This window comes from Lygodium microphyllum, chromosome 23, assembly GCF_053477565.2.
Source record: "Lygodium microphyllum isolate KBCC chromosome 23, Lygodium_microphyllum_v1.1.10, whole genome shotgun sequence".
Classification (NCBI taxonomy): Eukaryota; Viridiplantae; Streptophyta; class Polypodiopsida; order Schizaeales; family Lygodiaceae; genus Lygodium; species Lygodium microphyllum.
This window is the reverse complement of record NC_141157.1, coordinates 20,100,145-20,116,150: the sequence shown is the minus strand read 5'-3', so window position 1 is coordinate 20,116,150 and position 16,006 is coordinate 20,100,145. Positions and strand designations below refer to the sequence as shown.

Sequence of the window (16,006 nt, the reverse complement as noted above, 5' to 3'; positions counted from 1 at the left end):
ACCGAAGCCATCTACCTAAGGAGTTTACTGGCGGCGCTTCATTTCCCATGCGACTCTCCCACCGTTGTCTACTGCAACCACCAGAGTGTCATTGCCCTTGCGGGCAATCTAATCATTACACCACGAATGCAGCATATGGGAGTCCACTTCCATTTTTCCAGAGAGCAGGTTGAGCTCGGCACTATTTGCCTAGAGTTTGTGCCTACATCCAACAATTTTGCAAATATTTTGACCAAAGCGGTCAACCAACCGGTTCTTCAATACTTGTTACCCAAGATCGGTTTGGGTACACCCTACCCTACTTAAGCTTGACACGGAGAGAGTGCTTCCCTCTTGCTTTCCCTTCTAGTTTGAGAGGGGGCGGCTTCTACTGTTGGTAGTAACAGTGATATTTCTTACAGTTTTTCGACATTCATTCATTTATTCTTTTGTATTGTATTATGAACATTTGTAACTTCATCCACACTGTCAAGATGTTATGATTGTAAAAGGGCGCTTAGGCAAGTGAACAATGCCCCTACGAGAGCACTGTCCAAGTGGCACCGTTGCATTGCATCTTGCGTGAGCATGGCATCTTGCATTGCCCTTTGCATTACCCCATGCATTGGCATTTTGTTCATGTACACACGCATCTATGCGCATTTATCCCTTTTCGGTCTTTTACAGTGGTCGACTATGGATCCACCATATTCGTGGCATTTTCCCATGGCAGTCTCCAAGGCAGTTTTTCGTTAGCTTGCTTGCTTTCTTTGTTTATCTTACTTGCTTCACATATTTGCTACATCCACACCTTAGCCTTATTCTTCTTCACCGATTCCCAGTAATGGTAGGGATAGTATGCTTGTTTTATGAACGTCTTGGGTCTGACCATCCTTTATCATTCTCCCGTTTGGGGCATGGATACTCAATAGGACGAAAACTGATTTGAACCCCCACTAAATGCTACATCTATCAAATTTTTTTAAAAAAACAAAATAAAGCAAACAAACAAACAAACAAATAAACACAGTCCATAGCTGATTCCATCCGCCTTTGTAGGGCTTGGTAGGCCACTGAGCAGCCGACATGCACTCTTTGTCCGATGCACTGTCCTCTCTGGGGTGATCACTTGGGCTCCCTTTGTAAGATAACCATCACCTCTGTAGTCTTAGTAGGCCACTGGGTAGCCAACGCGCACCCTTTGTTCGAAGCTCTGGCTACTTTGGGGTGGGACACCTTGGGATAAAAGATCTTTCTCATGGCACCATTGTTGGGCCTAAGAGAGGGTGTTGAGCTAAAAATGCATTAGCTTTACTTAAACAACCCCAAAACAAACTTAATTAATGAAGAAACCTTGCTTATTTAAAAGAAACACAATTCTAGAGGGTTTTTGTGTCCCATATGCACAAACCCACTTGGGAGGGCCCCAAACTTTCTATAAATACGTATGCTGCCCTCCATTCAATTTACAATCTCGTTTTTGCAGATTTCACGTGTTTCAACTTGCTGCCCACACCCCATTCACAGAGGACATCTCAGCCGAATCTTTCCATTGCTGCCTACATCAGTTGGCGCCTGATTTTCAGACCTCTTCTCGCTGTTTGGAGCTGATCCTAGCCAGGCATCTGTTGTTCCTGCACAGACCCGCTGCCGTAATGCCTGCGACGTCATCTACAGCCTGAATTTGGCAATTTTCTCTCTCCTCCAACTATCGCCCAACTTCTGCAAGCTCTCATCAGGCTATCCAGTTCTCCTGTAGGCTGTCCTGCCTGCGTTTCTAGTCTTTCTCTCTCCGGCAACCTGCGTTTTGTCTTTCTCTCTCCTCACTGCTGTCTGAATCAGATCTAGCTTCTCACTACTGCATTTGCTGGTGTTTGACATCCGGAGGCTGCCTTGCTGTGATTCGGGATCCATTCAGAGTACGACACTCTCCAACTCATTACCCCTGCCTTGATCCTTGAGATACAAAGTTCAAGGTTCAGTATTCATTCACTGCATAGTGTGTATGCTGCATGAGCATTGTATATTCAGCAATTATATCACATCAGTTATTTTCTGTGTTCATTGTCTTTGAGTTACCCTAACCCTAACTGAGTTCTTTTATCACTCCGTGCTTTGTTGTACGATTGCTATTTGTGTTTCTGTGTCAGAGTATTTCTTTATAGCCTCCATGGTTGTGAGTTCAGAGTGAGTAAAAGTTTCTTCCTTCTGGTTTTCTTTCAAGTATTCAGCTTACAATTTCTCTTTGTTGCTTCCAAGATTGTAATTTGTTGTCCATGTTCTCGATCTCTAGCTTGAAAGCCAGCTACCTCTTGCATCAAGCAAATCACAAATGAAGATACCCTAGAAGCCACTACTTACGAAGACCACCATAACAATGAGCCATGAAGAAATAGATATATCCATATGCTCTAGTAGTTTTGGCCTTCGCACAACATCTTTCACGGTCAGCTACACTCTTGGAAGAGATCAAAAGCTCTAGGTAGGCCATCTACCTTATTGAACACATGGAATCATTAAGATCACCAAGCAGAAAAGTATTCTAACTACCAGCAAAGTCAGTAGATCATCTTGAGACCCATTTGAGCAACATGACTAACTAATGATCCTATTGTTAGAATTTGCCACATATCCAATATGCATAACCTGGTGGACCAATAGAAAACTTGAGACAATTTGCAACATATAAACCACATGTATAGGTACTAGAAATGGGAATGGCATAGGAAAGGGAAGACCCCATTGCGAGAGCAAGGACGGAACTAGACATTTAAAAATAGGTAACCTTTGACACTTTTCATAATTCTAAGGTAAACACTTCATGAGTATTCAAAGACACTCTAAAAGTGTCACTCTAACAATAATATCGCACTAGCAAAAACAAAATGAGCCGTGCACCATACACTAATAGAAAGTTCTCGTTCAACTTAATGTGAAGGTGGACCTCCAAGAACTTGCCTCCACATGGAAGGATGTTTCTCTCTATCCTCAAATGGCTCTAATAGTAGTCCATTCTCACATACTCCTCCCTCCCTCCCTCCCTCTTAAGACAAAATACAAATGAGCTTACTCAAATTTTGACAAGGTTTGTTTAAAATGAAGGTCCTTTTGGTTTTCTTTTGCTTTTTTGGAGACTAGATACATAACTAGAATACTAGAACCTATGGCCAAATAGCATGCTCCAAAACCCTAGTGTGTACCAAATATGTCTTAAATTTGACATGTCTAGCAAGCTCTGGGAACTTGTACAGTCTAGTGGGCATACATTTGAAGCACATAAATGAAATTCAAAACCTCCCCAGATTTTTTGGGGCACACTTTGTCATGAGAACATGTATTTTTGAAAACTACCTTTGAAATCTCACTTAACATGTGGATTAATTTTTAATCGCATGATTAAGTAAATGTTACACGTATGAGGTGCAACTGGGGTTAAAGTAAATTTACGAGCCCGGGACCCGAAGAAATCACAGGATGTCAAAGACAAAAGTTGCTATAAGTTATGCCGCACAGGTACTTAGTGGTATCTAGTGCCAGTTGTTGGCCTAGGTCATCGTTTTGGCCATAAGTGACAGTTGGTGACACTAGAGAAGTGGCGTTTAATGATACCTAACGCCAATCTGATGGTCAAAGATGACACAGAGACACTTGGGAATGGAAGTTGCCTAGCCAATTTAATTATTGGCCAGCCATTATTTTTCAGGGCACCAAAATAATTATTAGATTAATTTTCAGTATTTAAAGGCTGAAAAGTAATATTTAATCATGGAAAATGCTGAAAAAACCATTTGGGAAGGTTTTCACTTGTCAAAAATGCCCATGCAAGACTAAAGAGCGTCTTTAGAGACTGGAGAGAGGCATTTTTTATAAATTCAGCCTGCAGGAGAGAGGGAGAGGAGGCTGTTGGTCTTATTTGCAGCCATTGGAGGACCTTCTGAGGCTACCAAGGGTAGCCAAGGATAGGAGAAGACCAATCAACAACAGGAGATAGCATCTACAAGCTGTTGAGGCAGGGCAGCAACGGTAAATGACTTATTTTCTTCAGTTCTTTGCATCTACAAGCTATTGTGGCAGGGCAGCAGCTGCATTTGATTGATTTTCAGTCATTCTTCACAACAAAACTGTGAATTTTCTCTCTCTATAGCTTTCCATCTCACCTCCCAACCATTTCACAGCCTTGCTCCAAAGATCTCAACATTTGGACCCCTAGAGACTGAGAAATTTCAGATTTCTCTGCTGTAAACCCTAATCTGAACAGAAAATAGGGTTTAGCAGCAGCCTTGAGAAGCGTGCCAAAAATTGGAAGCTCCAAGACTTGGATTTTTCAGAGCTGAATGTGAATTTCAGTTAAATTCAAGTAGAGGACTAGCCAGCCATTGAATTTGGGGCATTTCCATCGTCTTTAAAGTGGGTGAAGGCCAATTGATTGTCCAAATCAAGGGGCAAATAGGATTAAAGACTTGCTTGTGATCCATCACAGCAAGGGGAGTTGGAATACTGAAAGGGATTGGGAGAATCCCATTCTAAATCAACTTCTTCTTCAAGAAAGCTAAAGAAATACCGAAGGGGGTACCAATTTTGGGGCCAATCGAGTGTGCATTGTCCAAGATTAATAGGTAAATTTGTATTTTCAGATTTGCATTAACTGTTTGCTACTGTAAGTTGTAATCAGGGATTTACTGCCCATCCACGGAAGGAAGGCTAGTAACATTGTTACATTAATAAGGTAAATTATGGGAGACATGCGAGAGGGATGACCGTCCGGGGGCCTTGGGCACCCGAACGGGGTCAAGGGGAGCCTAGAGAGTAAGAGAGCCCAAGAATAGTAGGACTCACCTGAAACGAATGGTTGGCAGAGGAAACGGGGAGAGAGGTGCCAGCACTTATCTAGGCGAGGTTGGGAGGAGAAACGGGGGACTCGTGCCATTGTTTCACGATTAGATTGTCTGTCATCGAGAGTTGGACTACTACTCGTCTATTCGTCAGACTGGTCAACCACGCCCTACTGGTATCAGAGCCGTCGGGTCCTCACGAAGAGTCGCCGGGTCTTCACAAAGAACCATCGGGTCCTGCTTTCGCCTGTCTCCCACGAGTGCTTTCGACTGTTCTCCCGTGAATGCTTTCTCCCATCCGGACGCAAATCAAGATTCGAGAAGATGGCACCCACACGGACACGAATCAAGTCCGAGTACTTGACGGATTACGTCAGTACTCATTAGCCGACGCCTGACAGGATTGGCCTGTACCACATCATACGTGATTGATTTCGTGTAACGGAACTGGACGGTAGTATCAAGCTAGTCAGGCAAAGTCCCGTTTGACAAATAACTGTGGGTACAGCTAGTTCACACGTGTCCTGTTAGGGAGGGGGTGTGTTTAATACCCTCCTTATTCTGTGTTCCTAGCCGACAAGCTTCATTTTCAACGCGACTGGCTCGGTCTGGGAGAAGACGAACTATTCCTCACTCTTTGGGGTTATTACTAGACTATTAAAGCCATCAACAACTGCCCTATTACTATAATCAGGGAAGTACTTCATTTTGTATGCAAATTTCTTATATTTGCTTTCCAATTCCAGTAATGGAGGGGAAAGGGAGAGAGGAAGTAATTGAGGATTCTAGTTTTGGGGACCACTCTATGGTAGATCCCCATGAAACGGAGATACGAGAAGAACAATGGGAAGAATTTTTTGCCACACAAGAACAATTTGATGATCTAACTGCTCGTATGCAGGCACAGGGGGTTTAAATGGAATTTCTAACTCAAACACTCACCGAAATAAAAGCTCAATTAACCTTATTACTAGAAAGAGATAAAAATAAGCTAGAAACCTCGGATATTCCATCTTTATTGAAAGATTTAGATGTAACTATGCGAGATCCTAGGGAACCCCACCAAAAGCTGAGGGATAACCTAGTGTTAAAGTATATGAAACCCCCTCAGTTTCACGGGGAGGAAAAAGATAGAAATAAAGACACTATCTTTAATTTTCTCCAAAAATGAGAGGATTTGCACAAACTTAAAAATACTCCACCACATCTCCAAGCGCTGGAGGCCAGTTTAACTTTGGGGCCAAAGGCATATAAATGGTGGCGAACTTTAAAGGAGGCAAATAAAATACTTGAAACTTGGGCTCAATTTGAATCGGTCTTTTTAAAAGAATTCCTTTCTAAAAATGAAATGGAAAGAAATTGGGAAGATTGGAATTATGTCAAACAAAAGGGAAGACCCCTGCTGACATATCTGGAGGAATATCGTGAGATAATTCTCAAATTGGAAGGAATAGATGAATTTCAAAAGACAAGAGGATTCATTAGGGAACTAGATAAGGCCTGTAAAAAGGAAGTGAAAAGGAGTTCACCTAAGACGCTTGAAGAGGTAATCAAATTTGCATTAATCAATGAAGATAGTACGCGTCCAGGTATACTCACTAGTCTCACTGATACAGAGCCTAAGACTAAGGAATTGGAAACCTCAAAATTTGTAGGCAAATTTAAAAGGAAAATGCCATTTCTTAAGGGCAAGAAACAACCTTTTGAAAAGAAACAATATGTAAGGCCAAAGTTAAGTCAAGATGACTTTGATAAGGCCAAAAAAGAAAGGTTGTGTTTCAATTGCCTATCCCCTAACCATGCTGCCTCGAATTGCCCTCAAAGGAAAAATGGGGAAGATTAAGAAAAGGATAAGGACAAGGGTAAGGGAAAAGAAAAACAAATCTATGTAGTGCAAACCCTGGAATTAAAGGGGCATGAAAAGTAAAAATCTTTAGAGGTTTTGCACAAGGATGTACAACACAAGTGTTGTATGTCAACTTCTATATGGCAGCCTACTTTTGGGTCACATGATTTAGTTAGAGTGCATGGATTGATAGCTAGAAAGAGGGTTAGAGTCATGATTGATGACTCTGTTACCCACAATTTCATAAATTATCAAAAAATTGAAACTTCCCCAACAAAAGAGTGGGCATCAATATGTTGTTCGTATGATACAAGGTCAAGATAATAAAATATGGGATACAATGGTATCCAATTTGGAAATTGAGATCCAAGGATATAAAGATAAACTTGATTTCCAAATTATGAATATGAAAAGAGCCGATATTGCTTTAGGGAGGGAGTGGCTATGGGGATTGAAACCATCCTTAAAACGTAGTTATCATTATAATACACTGGAATTTGAAAGGGATGGTAATACTTTTGTGATTCAAGGTAAACATGAAGTATCTGATAATCCTTTGTTGTGTTTCACTGAAGTTCAGAAGCTGATAAAGAAGGAAGCTTGTGAGGTATATATGTTATGGTCTCTTTCTGTGCAAAACACTTTTACTTTCTGTAATATAAAGCAACAATTTTCTTATGTTTGTGAGTTGAATGTAAGTAATGAATTAAGTGATTTGTTAGATGAATTTAAAGATGTGTTTCCTTCTGATTTACCAAGTGGCCTTCCACCAAATAGGGGTGATATAAATCACCCAATTGACACAGATAGAGATATACACCCTATTTCTAACCACCTTATAAGTTAAGTGAAACACAGCACTAAGAAGTTGAAAGACAAATTAAGGATTACCTTGATAAAGAATTTATACAACCCAGCAATTCACCTTGGGCTTCGCCAATTTATTGGTAAAGAAAAAAGATGGTTCTATGCGACTTTGTATTGATTATAGAGCACTTAACAAGATAACAGTGAAGAATAAATTTCCTATGCCCAAAATGGAAGATCTTTTTTATCAATTACAAGGGACAAAATTCTTCACAAAGATAGACTTAAGATCAGGCTATCACCAAGTAAGAATTAAGGCACAGGATCTTTCTAAGACAGCATTTCGTACTAAATACGGGTATTATGATTTTTTGATGATGCCTTTTAGCCTCACTAATGCACCAGCTACCTTTATGAAGCTGATGAATAGTGCGTTACGGCCCTATCTAAGACATTTTGTAGTAGTCTTCTTGGATGATATCTTGATCTTTAGTAGATCAAAAGAAGAACATTTGGAACACTTACGATTAGTATTCCAATTGTTAAGAACACATTCCCTTTATGTGAAGAAAACTAAATGTGAATTCTTCGCACAAGAGGTTAAATATTTGGGGCATATTATCTCGAAAGAGGGAATCAAGATGGATCCAGAAAAAGTAAGGGCAATTATTGAATGACCATCTCCAAGGAACCTGGAAGAGCTGTAGATCTTCCTGGGATTATCTGGATTTTATCGTAGATTCATTCGAGATTATCCCAAAATAGCTATTCCAATGACAGACCAACTTAAAGGGAAAGGGAAAAGCTTTAATTGGGGAACAGACCAAAATGAAAGTTTTCAAAAACTTAAGGTAGCTATTGCTACAACTCCATTACTATTAATTGTGGATCCCAATAAACCATTTGTGGTTGAAGCTGATGCCAGTGATAAGGCGATAGGCGCGGTCTTATTACAAGTAGGTCGACCAGTTGCTTTTGAAAGCAAGAAATTAGACCGTGCAAAACGGAATTATTCTATTTATGAGAGGGAGTTGTATGCAATAGTACATGCAATGAAGAAATGGAGGCACTATTTGTACGGTGCCAAACTTTTGATCTTGTCGGATCATGAAAGCATTAAGTGGCTTAATGACCAACTGGATCTACAAGGGCGTAAAGCCAGATGGGCCGAACTCCTCCAAGAGTTCGACTATGAGATAAGGTATAGAAAAGGGAAGTATAATATAGTGGCTGATGCACTCAGCAGAATGCCCATCATAAATGAATTGAGTTTTGCTCAATTCACTTCCATTTGCTTGAATTCTTAAAAGGGAAATGCCAGGTTGATCCGGCATATTTCAACATATGGGAAGCAATAGAAAATGGGGATCCAAATGGAAGGGCCTCCACTGAGGAAGGAATATCTGAGGATGTTCAACAAGGAAATGGAGCATCAGGGGTTGGTCAAATGGAATTCAAGCGGAAGAATTTTACCATTGATAATGGTTATTTACTCTACAAGGGTAGGATATGTGTCCCAAAAGATGAAGAAATAAGGCGCCAGATACTCTTTGAGTGTCATGATACCCCTAGTGCGGGACATCCAGGAGTTAATAAGACTTATAGTCTTATTAAAAGGCAGTTCTATTGGCCTGGAATGAATAAGGATGTCCTTGACTATGTGGTCAAATGTAATAAATGTCAGGTTAATAAAGCTAAAAGATTGAAAATGGGAGGACTTCTCCACCCATTAGAGATTTCTTCGGGAAAATAGGATAGCATCTCCATGGACTTTATTGTTGCGTTACCCATAACACAAAGGGGGCACGACTCTGTGTGGGTGATTATGGATAGGCTAACCAAAATGGCTAGGCTTATTTCAACTTCAACTGATGTTAAAACACCAGAATTGGCTAGATTGTTTGTAGAGAACATATACCGATTGTATGGCCTTCCGGCAAATATAGTTTCTGATCGGGATAGAAAATTTGATAGTCAATTTTGGCGTGTTGTATTTAGGAAGTTGGATACTAAACTTAGCATGAGTACGGCGGACCATCCGCAAACTGATGGGCAAATTGAAAGGGTTAATCAAATCCTTGAAGATATGCTCAGGGCATATGTAAGTAAAAGGCAAACTAATTGGGAAGAGTATCTACCGATAGCAGAGAGTGCATATAATAGTGCCAAGCACTCTTTCACTTGATATAGTCCATTTATGTTAATGTATGGGTTTCGGCCCAGAGCTCCTCATGCAGTAGGACTACATAAGGAAAAGGTTCAGACAGCCAAGGATTTTTTAGAGGATATGAATAGTATGTTAAAATTTGCTCAAGAAAATATTAAGAAAGCTCAAAATCGAGCTAAAGCTTATGCAGATCCTCACCGAAGAGACATCTCCTTTGAAGAAGAAGAATTGATCTATCTTAAGGTGCCTGAACAAACTAAAACCATGAAAACGGGACGACGTCCAAAGCTTTCACCCAAGTATTGTGGTCCTTTCACAATACTTAAAAGAGTGGGAGAACAGGCTTACAAGCTCCAACTACCTGCTGGTAGTAAAACACATCCGGTTTTCCATGTAAGTAAGCTAAGGAGGAAGCTGGGTGATTTGGATAATTTGATCTTAAATGATAACATTGAGGAGCTATTAGATGACCAATCTAATCCACATGAACCAGAAAGAATATTAAATGTTTGTAACAGACGAACAAGGAATACTATTTATCGAGAATGTTTGGTTAAGTGGAAAGATTATTCAGAAGAAAGCTCAACATGGAAACGAGTAAGTACCCTAAGGAAAAGGTTTCCCAATTTGCAGTTGAACCTTCCAAGTATTGTTTTCGAGGACGAAACCGATTCTTAAGGGGAAGGAAATGTTACATTAATAAGGTAAATTATGGGAGACATGCGCGAGGGATGACCGTCCGGGGGCCTTGGGCACGCAAACGGGGTTAAGGGGAGTCTAGAGAGTAAGAGAGTCTAAGAATAGGACTCACCTGAAGCGGACGGATGGCAGCGGAAACGGAGAGAGAGGTGCCAGCACTTATCTAGGCGAGGTTGGGAGAAGAAATGGGGGACTCGTGCCATTGTTTCACGATCAGATTGTCTGTCATCCACAGTTGGACTGTTGCTCTAGACTGTTGCTCGTCGTTTGTTCGTCAAACTGGTCAACCACGTCATATACACCCTTCAACATCTATAAATAGACGAGCTGCCCACCATTCAGCCTCATCCATTTGTATAGGTTTCTCACTCTACCGTGTAGATTTCAGCCATTAGCTACCAATCATCTGCTGTCCAACCATCACTGACTACACCCATCACTATCCATCCCTAGATGGCCTGTTTTCAGACATCACCTTGCTGTTTGGAGGTCTCCATTTACTGCATCATTATAGCACCTAATTGGCCTACGTTTTCAGCACACTTGGTGCAAGGTGACAGACTGTTGCCATCTCTCCCACCAGGCGACTACTGCAATACCTATGTTTTTGCTGTCCAGCAGGCCGTCTACATCAACAAACACCTCTCCTGCACTATCTGTTGGAAACCAGAGTTGCAGCATTGGAATGTGTGCACAAGAGGCAGAAGAGAGCTCAAAGTACAAGAATGAAATCTTGCTTACTAAGTTGCTTAGAGTACAACTTGGATACACTCTCTCACACTTGATAGTGACCCATAGGCTGTTTATATAGCCTTTGCCAAGCTAGGTTTAGGGTTTCCCCTGCCCCTAGGGCTATTCACACTCATCTGCCCTTATACTCCCTTGCTTACAGTGGGTTTCTATGCTTGTCTTCTAACACCCCCCCCTCAATGCCAGGGTGGCATTGGATTACAAAGCATGTAAAAGATTCCCCCCCTTTTTGGGATGCCTTTATAAATCAGGCTTACAAGATGTTTTAGGTAGATGATTTAAAATGGTCAAAACAGTCGATCTTCAGATGGATTGGAGGCATAGTTGGCCACCAATGGAATGTGTGCACAAGAGGGAGAAGAGAGCTCAAAGTACAAGAATGAAATCTTGCTTACTAAGTTGCTTAGAGTACAACTTGGGTACACTCTCACACTTGATAGTGACCCATAGGCTGTTTATATAGCCTTTGCCAAGCTAGGGTTAGGATTTTCCCTGCCCCTAGGGCTATTCACACTCATCTGCCCTTATACTCCCTTGCTTACAGTGGGTTTCTATGCTTGTCTTCTAACACTATCCAAGCCCCAGGCGGCTTGTTTTCAGCCATCGCCTTGCTGTTTGGAAGTCTCCATTTGTTGTGTCATCATAGCACTTAACCAACCTACGTTTTCAGCATTTGGTGCCACACGACAGGCTGCTGCAATCTCTCCCGCCAGGTGACTCCTACAGTACCTGCGTTTTTGCTGTCCAGCAACCCGTCTACATCAGCAAACACCTCTCTTGTTGTGGCCTCAATTCCCTAACACTCTAACGATCAGCGTTTGGTGTTTCCCACGCTCCGATACTCCAACTGGTGGTTACTGCACTTGGGATTCGTCTCTGGTGGACGTCACTCTCGGACACTACATTGCTCTGCCCTTGGGCATTTTGTACACTCTTACATTCATTTACAGCATTCATTCACTTCAGAGTTTCTTCTCTCTGTGTTTCTCTGTATTTGAGTTTTAAGTTTTTGCATCTTGCATTTTACATTTTGCGTTTTGCGTTTAGGGTTTGAGTTTTGCTTCTATGTCTAAGTCTTTGAGTTTTGGTCTTGGTCGTGCATGCTCTATTTCCTCAGTGCAAACCCTAGCATATCTTCACAATGAGCACACAGTAAACATGTGTTGGCACATATGTTTGTCAATTTTTGACATTGTGTTATGATTATGGAGTAAAAACCAGATTGCAACAATTTGGCACATGGCTATGATCTTGCATTGTGGATTTGTTGTGACTTGATGAAAACTTGGAGTAAGGTCTACTTGCTAGGGGCATGCCTTTGTTGCTCTCCATTCACTTATCTAGGGATTCTTCTAAGGGATGTGTGAAATTGCAAAAACTTAGTTCATGGGTATTATCTTCACCTATGAGTTCAACTGTTCATACTTAAGTAACTAGATGTGTTGTTTGAGTCATAAACAGCATGTGTGCATCTTGCTTCCACCTTTTGTGATAATCTAAAGCTCATTTCCAAGCCACCATCAAGTTAGGGGAGTTCAGCACATGGTAACTTTCTCTTCACATAAGTAAGCAGACATGTTTTAACATGGCCAGGTAGGTTACTCCAAACTAAGCTGTATGTGAGACTCAAGTCCTAAACAGTGCCTGTATATCTTGCTTCCACCTTTTGTGATCACCTAAACGTCATTTGCAAGCAAGCATCAAGTGAAGGGGATTCTGGTACATGATCGATTTCTCTTCATTGAAGTAAGCAAACATTTTTTAAGATGGGCAGATAGGCAGCACACCAAGCCATACATTAGGAAGCGAAGATTGTAGCGTTGTCTTGGAGGTTTTAAACATTGAGTCTACTGCATGGATCCACCTTTTGAAATGAAATGCACGGCTTTTTTTTGCTGGGATCTCTAGAAAAGTCTTGCATAAAAACAGGCAGGTGACTGCACAGGGAGCAAAGATTCTTGGGTTAAAAACAGATAGCTGACTGCACGCTAAGCTATATAATAGTAAGGACTGCAGTGTTTGCTATGAGGAAATGACTTTGAGTAGGGTGCTAAGGTGTGTGAATGAATTTATTATAAGGAAATGCACAGTATCGATTTGCTATATCTGTAGCAAAGACCCTTGAGTTACAGAGGTAATAAAACAAAGCTTTACATCTATTTTTCACTTGCTTCAATCAATCAACTTCACTCTTTACAAAGATATGTCAGGATTGAAATGTAAAGTTTATCGACATAAACATGTCCAATGCAAGACCAACTCACCTATGACTGTCCCATGCAGCAAACCATATGAAAGTGGCATAGAGACTTCAAGTTGCTCCCTTAGGAATAGGTAGATGTGTCCAACCAGTTCATGGACATCACCATATTGATTGCCAAACTTAAACAAGCTTTCACTTACATGCAAAGCTATATATCGCCTACACAACAGAAGAAAAGAGTCAGAAAATAGATAGGATTTACTTGGAATAAACACATTTAAACAGTTTAATTTGCAAGTATCAATCTCAGCAGATCACTAAACTGCATAGAAAGCTGCATGCAGGCTCATGCACTGCCAATCGTTTATACTACTCTTGGGCTGTCTATCAAGATACAAAGATCATAATGATTGAAAAGAAACACTGCCAGTTTTTCATTGTCTCAATTTCCACAAGTGATTCTCTTTTTGGTAGATCAACAAAACACGACCTTCAAACAGGAATCTAGATCAAAAAGACACAATCAGATACATCTGGTCTGACAGGTATGTTAACCATGCCAAAATGTTACATTGTGTTTTACTGGACTACAAGGTGACCCATCAGAACATTTCTCCATGATCAAACTCAAACAGTATTTGAAGTGTTTGGGAGGAACTTTTTGGATGATCGATATGACAATGGGGTGACCATGGAATGCCTTTTTGGTAGCAACTAAGGGACAAAGACCCCTATGAGTACTTTTACATAGTTACAGTTGACAACTCATCAAACATGCAACACTTAGTCAAAAATATGCACAGCAATGAACAGCATTTTAGAGAAAGCTGTCACATTAAATTTTTCTTGGCATTCAATGGCATATTCATAGTCCAAACTTCTTGCAGAATTCTCTCAAGTTGTATCCCATCTCAAATAAAATTTGCTTCAGCTACAGCCGACTAAACTCTTTTTGTTTCAAATCCTTGATCACCAGAACAATTCATGTAACATAGTCTGACAGTCATAGTGACTTTAGCCAACCCTGCTGGCTATGGAAACATCAGCCCTGCTAAGCCTTATTTTTTCATCAAGAATCTATGCCACTATTTTTTGCACAACCCGACAGTCAACCCAGCAACTAGAGATTGGCAAATACCTATTGCTATTCTGTATGCATGGTGTGTGGATCTTATATATGTGATTCCTGGCATCATTCAGCCATAATTTATCAATCACTTTCAGGTGTTTTTGCCTTTCATCATCATAAACCCTTGTATGTAATTGATTTCTTACCACAGAGCAGCCAAGAGGTGTTCCAGCCAATTCCTACTGGTAGTGGGAGTGAACCACATGCATTTTCCACTTTAGGCTGTGCTTACATGCTTCGGCGGCATAGGGACAAGTTTCCAGGCAACCAGACTCAAACTTAAAGCCAGATGGACCAATATGCCTGTGTAGGACGAGTCTCTAAAAGTAAGGAAACAGCATGGAAAAGCTACATAATCTCCTCATGGCAGCCGACGTAAATATCATGTACATCTTTAAAAGCTGAAAAGGCAGCGTGCTTTTTTTTCATCAACAATCCATGACATCAATTCAGGGTCCATGATTGCTTTGCATGCCCTCTTGAAGACCAAGAAACTGAAAAGTACTGCAATTCGTAGCTCCAAAGCAGTCCACCCTCAACATCGAAGAATGCTACAAATATAAAGAACTTCCTCCAACAAGCAAAGCTAACCCCACCCAAAGAAGAGTCTCACGTACCCTAGAGGTAAGTAGACTATTGTAGAAGACATCATACTTAGGAGATGGCAATTGGGTAAAAAGAACCATTGCCATATCTTATGAAGATATTGTCCATCCTAGAGATACAAGCTCATCCTACAAATCCTCCATCTTGTTGATGCCATTCTTCATAGAAGAGAGTCATCAAGGAAAAGCATTCTAAGTTTCTTCTCAAGAGTAATACAATGGACAAAGGTCTTCTAATGATAGAGAGAAGAGAGCTTCGTTCACACCTCCACTAGCGTCCACAATCTGCATACATGAACAGGGACAGCATCTTGTAGACTCATAAAAAGAAAGGACCTAGCTCGAGAATTAAGGCCGATCCCATAGAGCTACTTGGTTCATAGTACAACCAATGGAGGGATCCTCCACGGGGTAAGGAATAGGGGTAGTGATGAAATCCATAGATCAAAGGTATCGAGAATGCACTCCACTTTGCATGATCAAAGGGAGTCATTCGACCCATCAAGTTGATCTTATTTGGGTAAGGAAGGAGAATCAGCACCTGTACACGGGGTGCCATCAGGCAATACAAGGGCCAAAGGGGACAAGCGCTATGTGAGACATGTAAAGAAGCAGGAGGAGGAGAAAGGCACTTTGATCTTTGAGACTTGTCAAAATGATGTTCCCTTTGGAATGAGGCTCTAATCTCCCTTCTTTGCATCGCTCTTTGCAATGTCCAAACCAGTGAGGACGCCTATCTTCAAAGGAAAGGATGTTCTCCTCATCGAAGTCATCAAATGCATTGAACCAAAGGTATCCCATCTCCATGATAGACTTGCAATCACACTTGAAAATTTGCATTTTGGTGTTGGGATTTCTAAACAGATGAAAGATCACTACACCTTGCAAAGGAAGATTGCAGCTGTCCTACATGCTTGGTAAAAGGCCTGAAACAGCGCAAGTTGTTCTTTGCGACAAATCTGCTGCAAACAGCAACTTAGATATGGTCT

At 41.0% G+C, this 16,006-nt stretch overlaps 1 protein-coding gene across 12 annotated transcripts in view; it reads right to left on the bottom strand.

Moving 5' to 3' along the window:
• Positions 1–16,006, bottom strand: part of LOC148015947 (uncharacterized) — a 73,086-nt gene that overhangs the window by 17,054 nt on the left and 40,026 nt on the right. For all 12 annotated transcript variants that reach the window (XM_087663777.1, XM_087663779.1, XM_087663782.1 and 9 more), the window contains exon 3: positions 13,345–13,502. In XM_087663777.1, the coding sequence (XP_087519903.1) occupies positions 13,345–13,502 (158 nt within the window). The remainder of the gene's footprint in view (positions 1–13,344; positions 13,503–16,006) is intronic.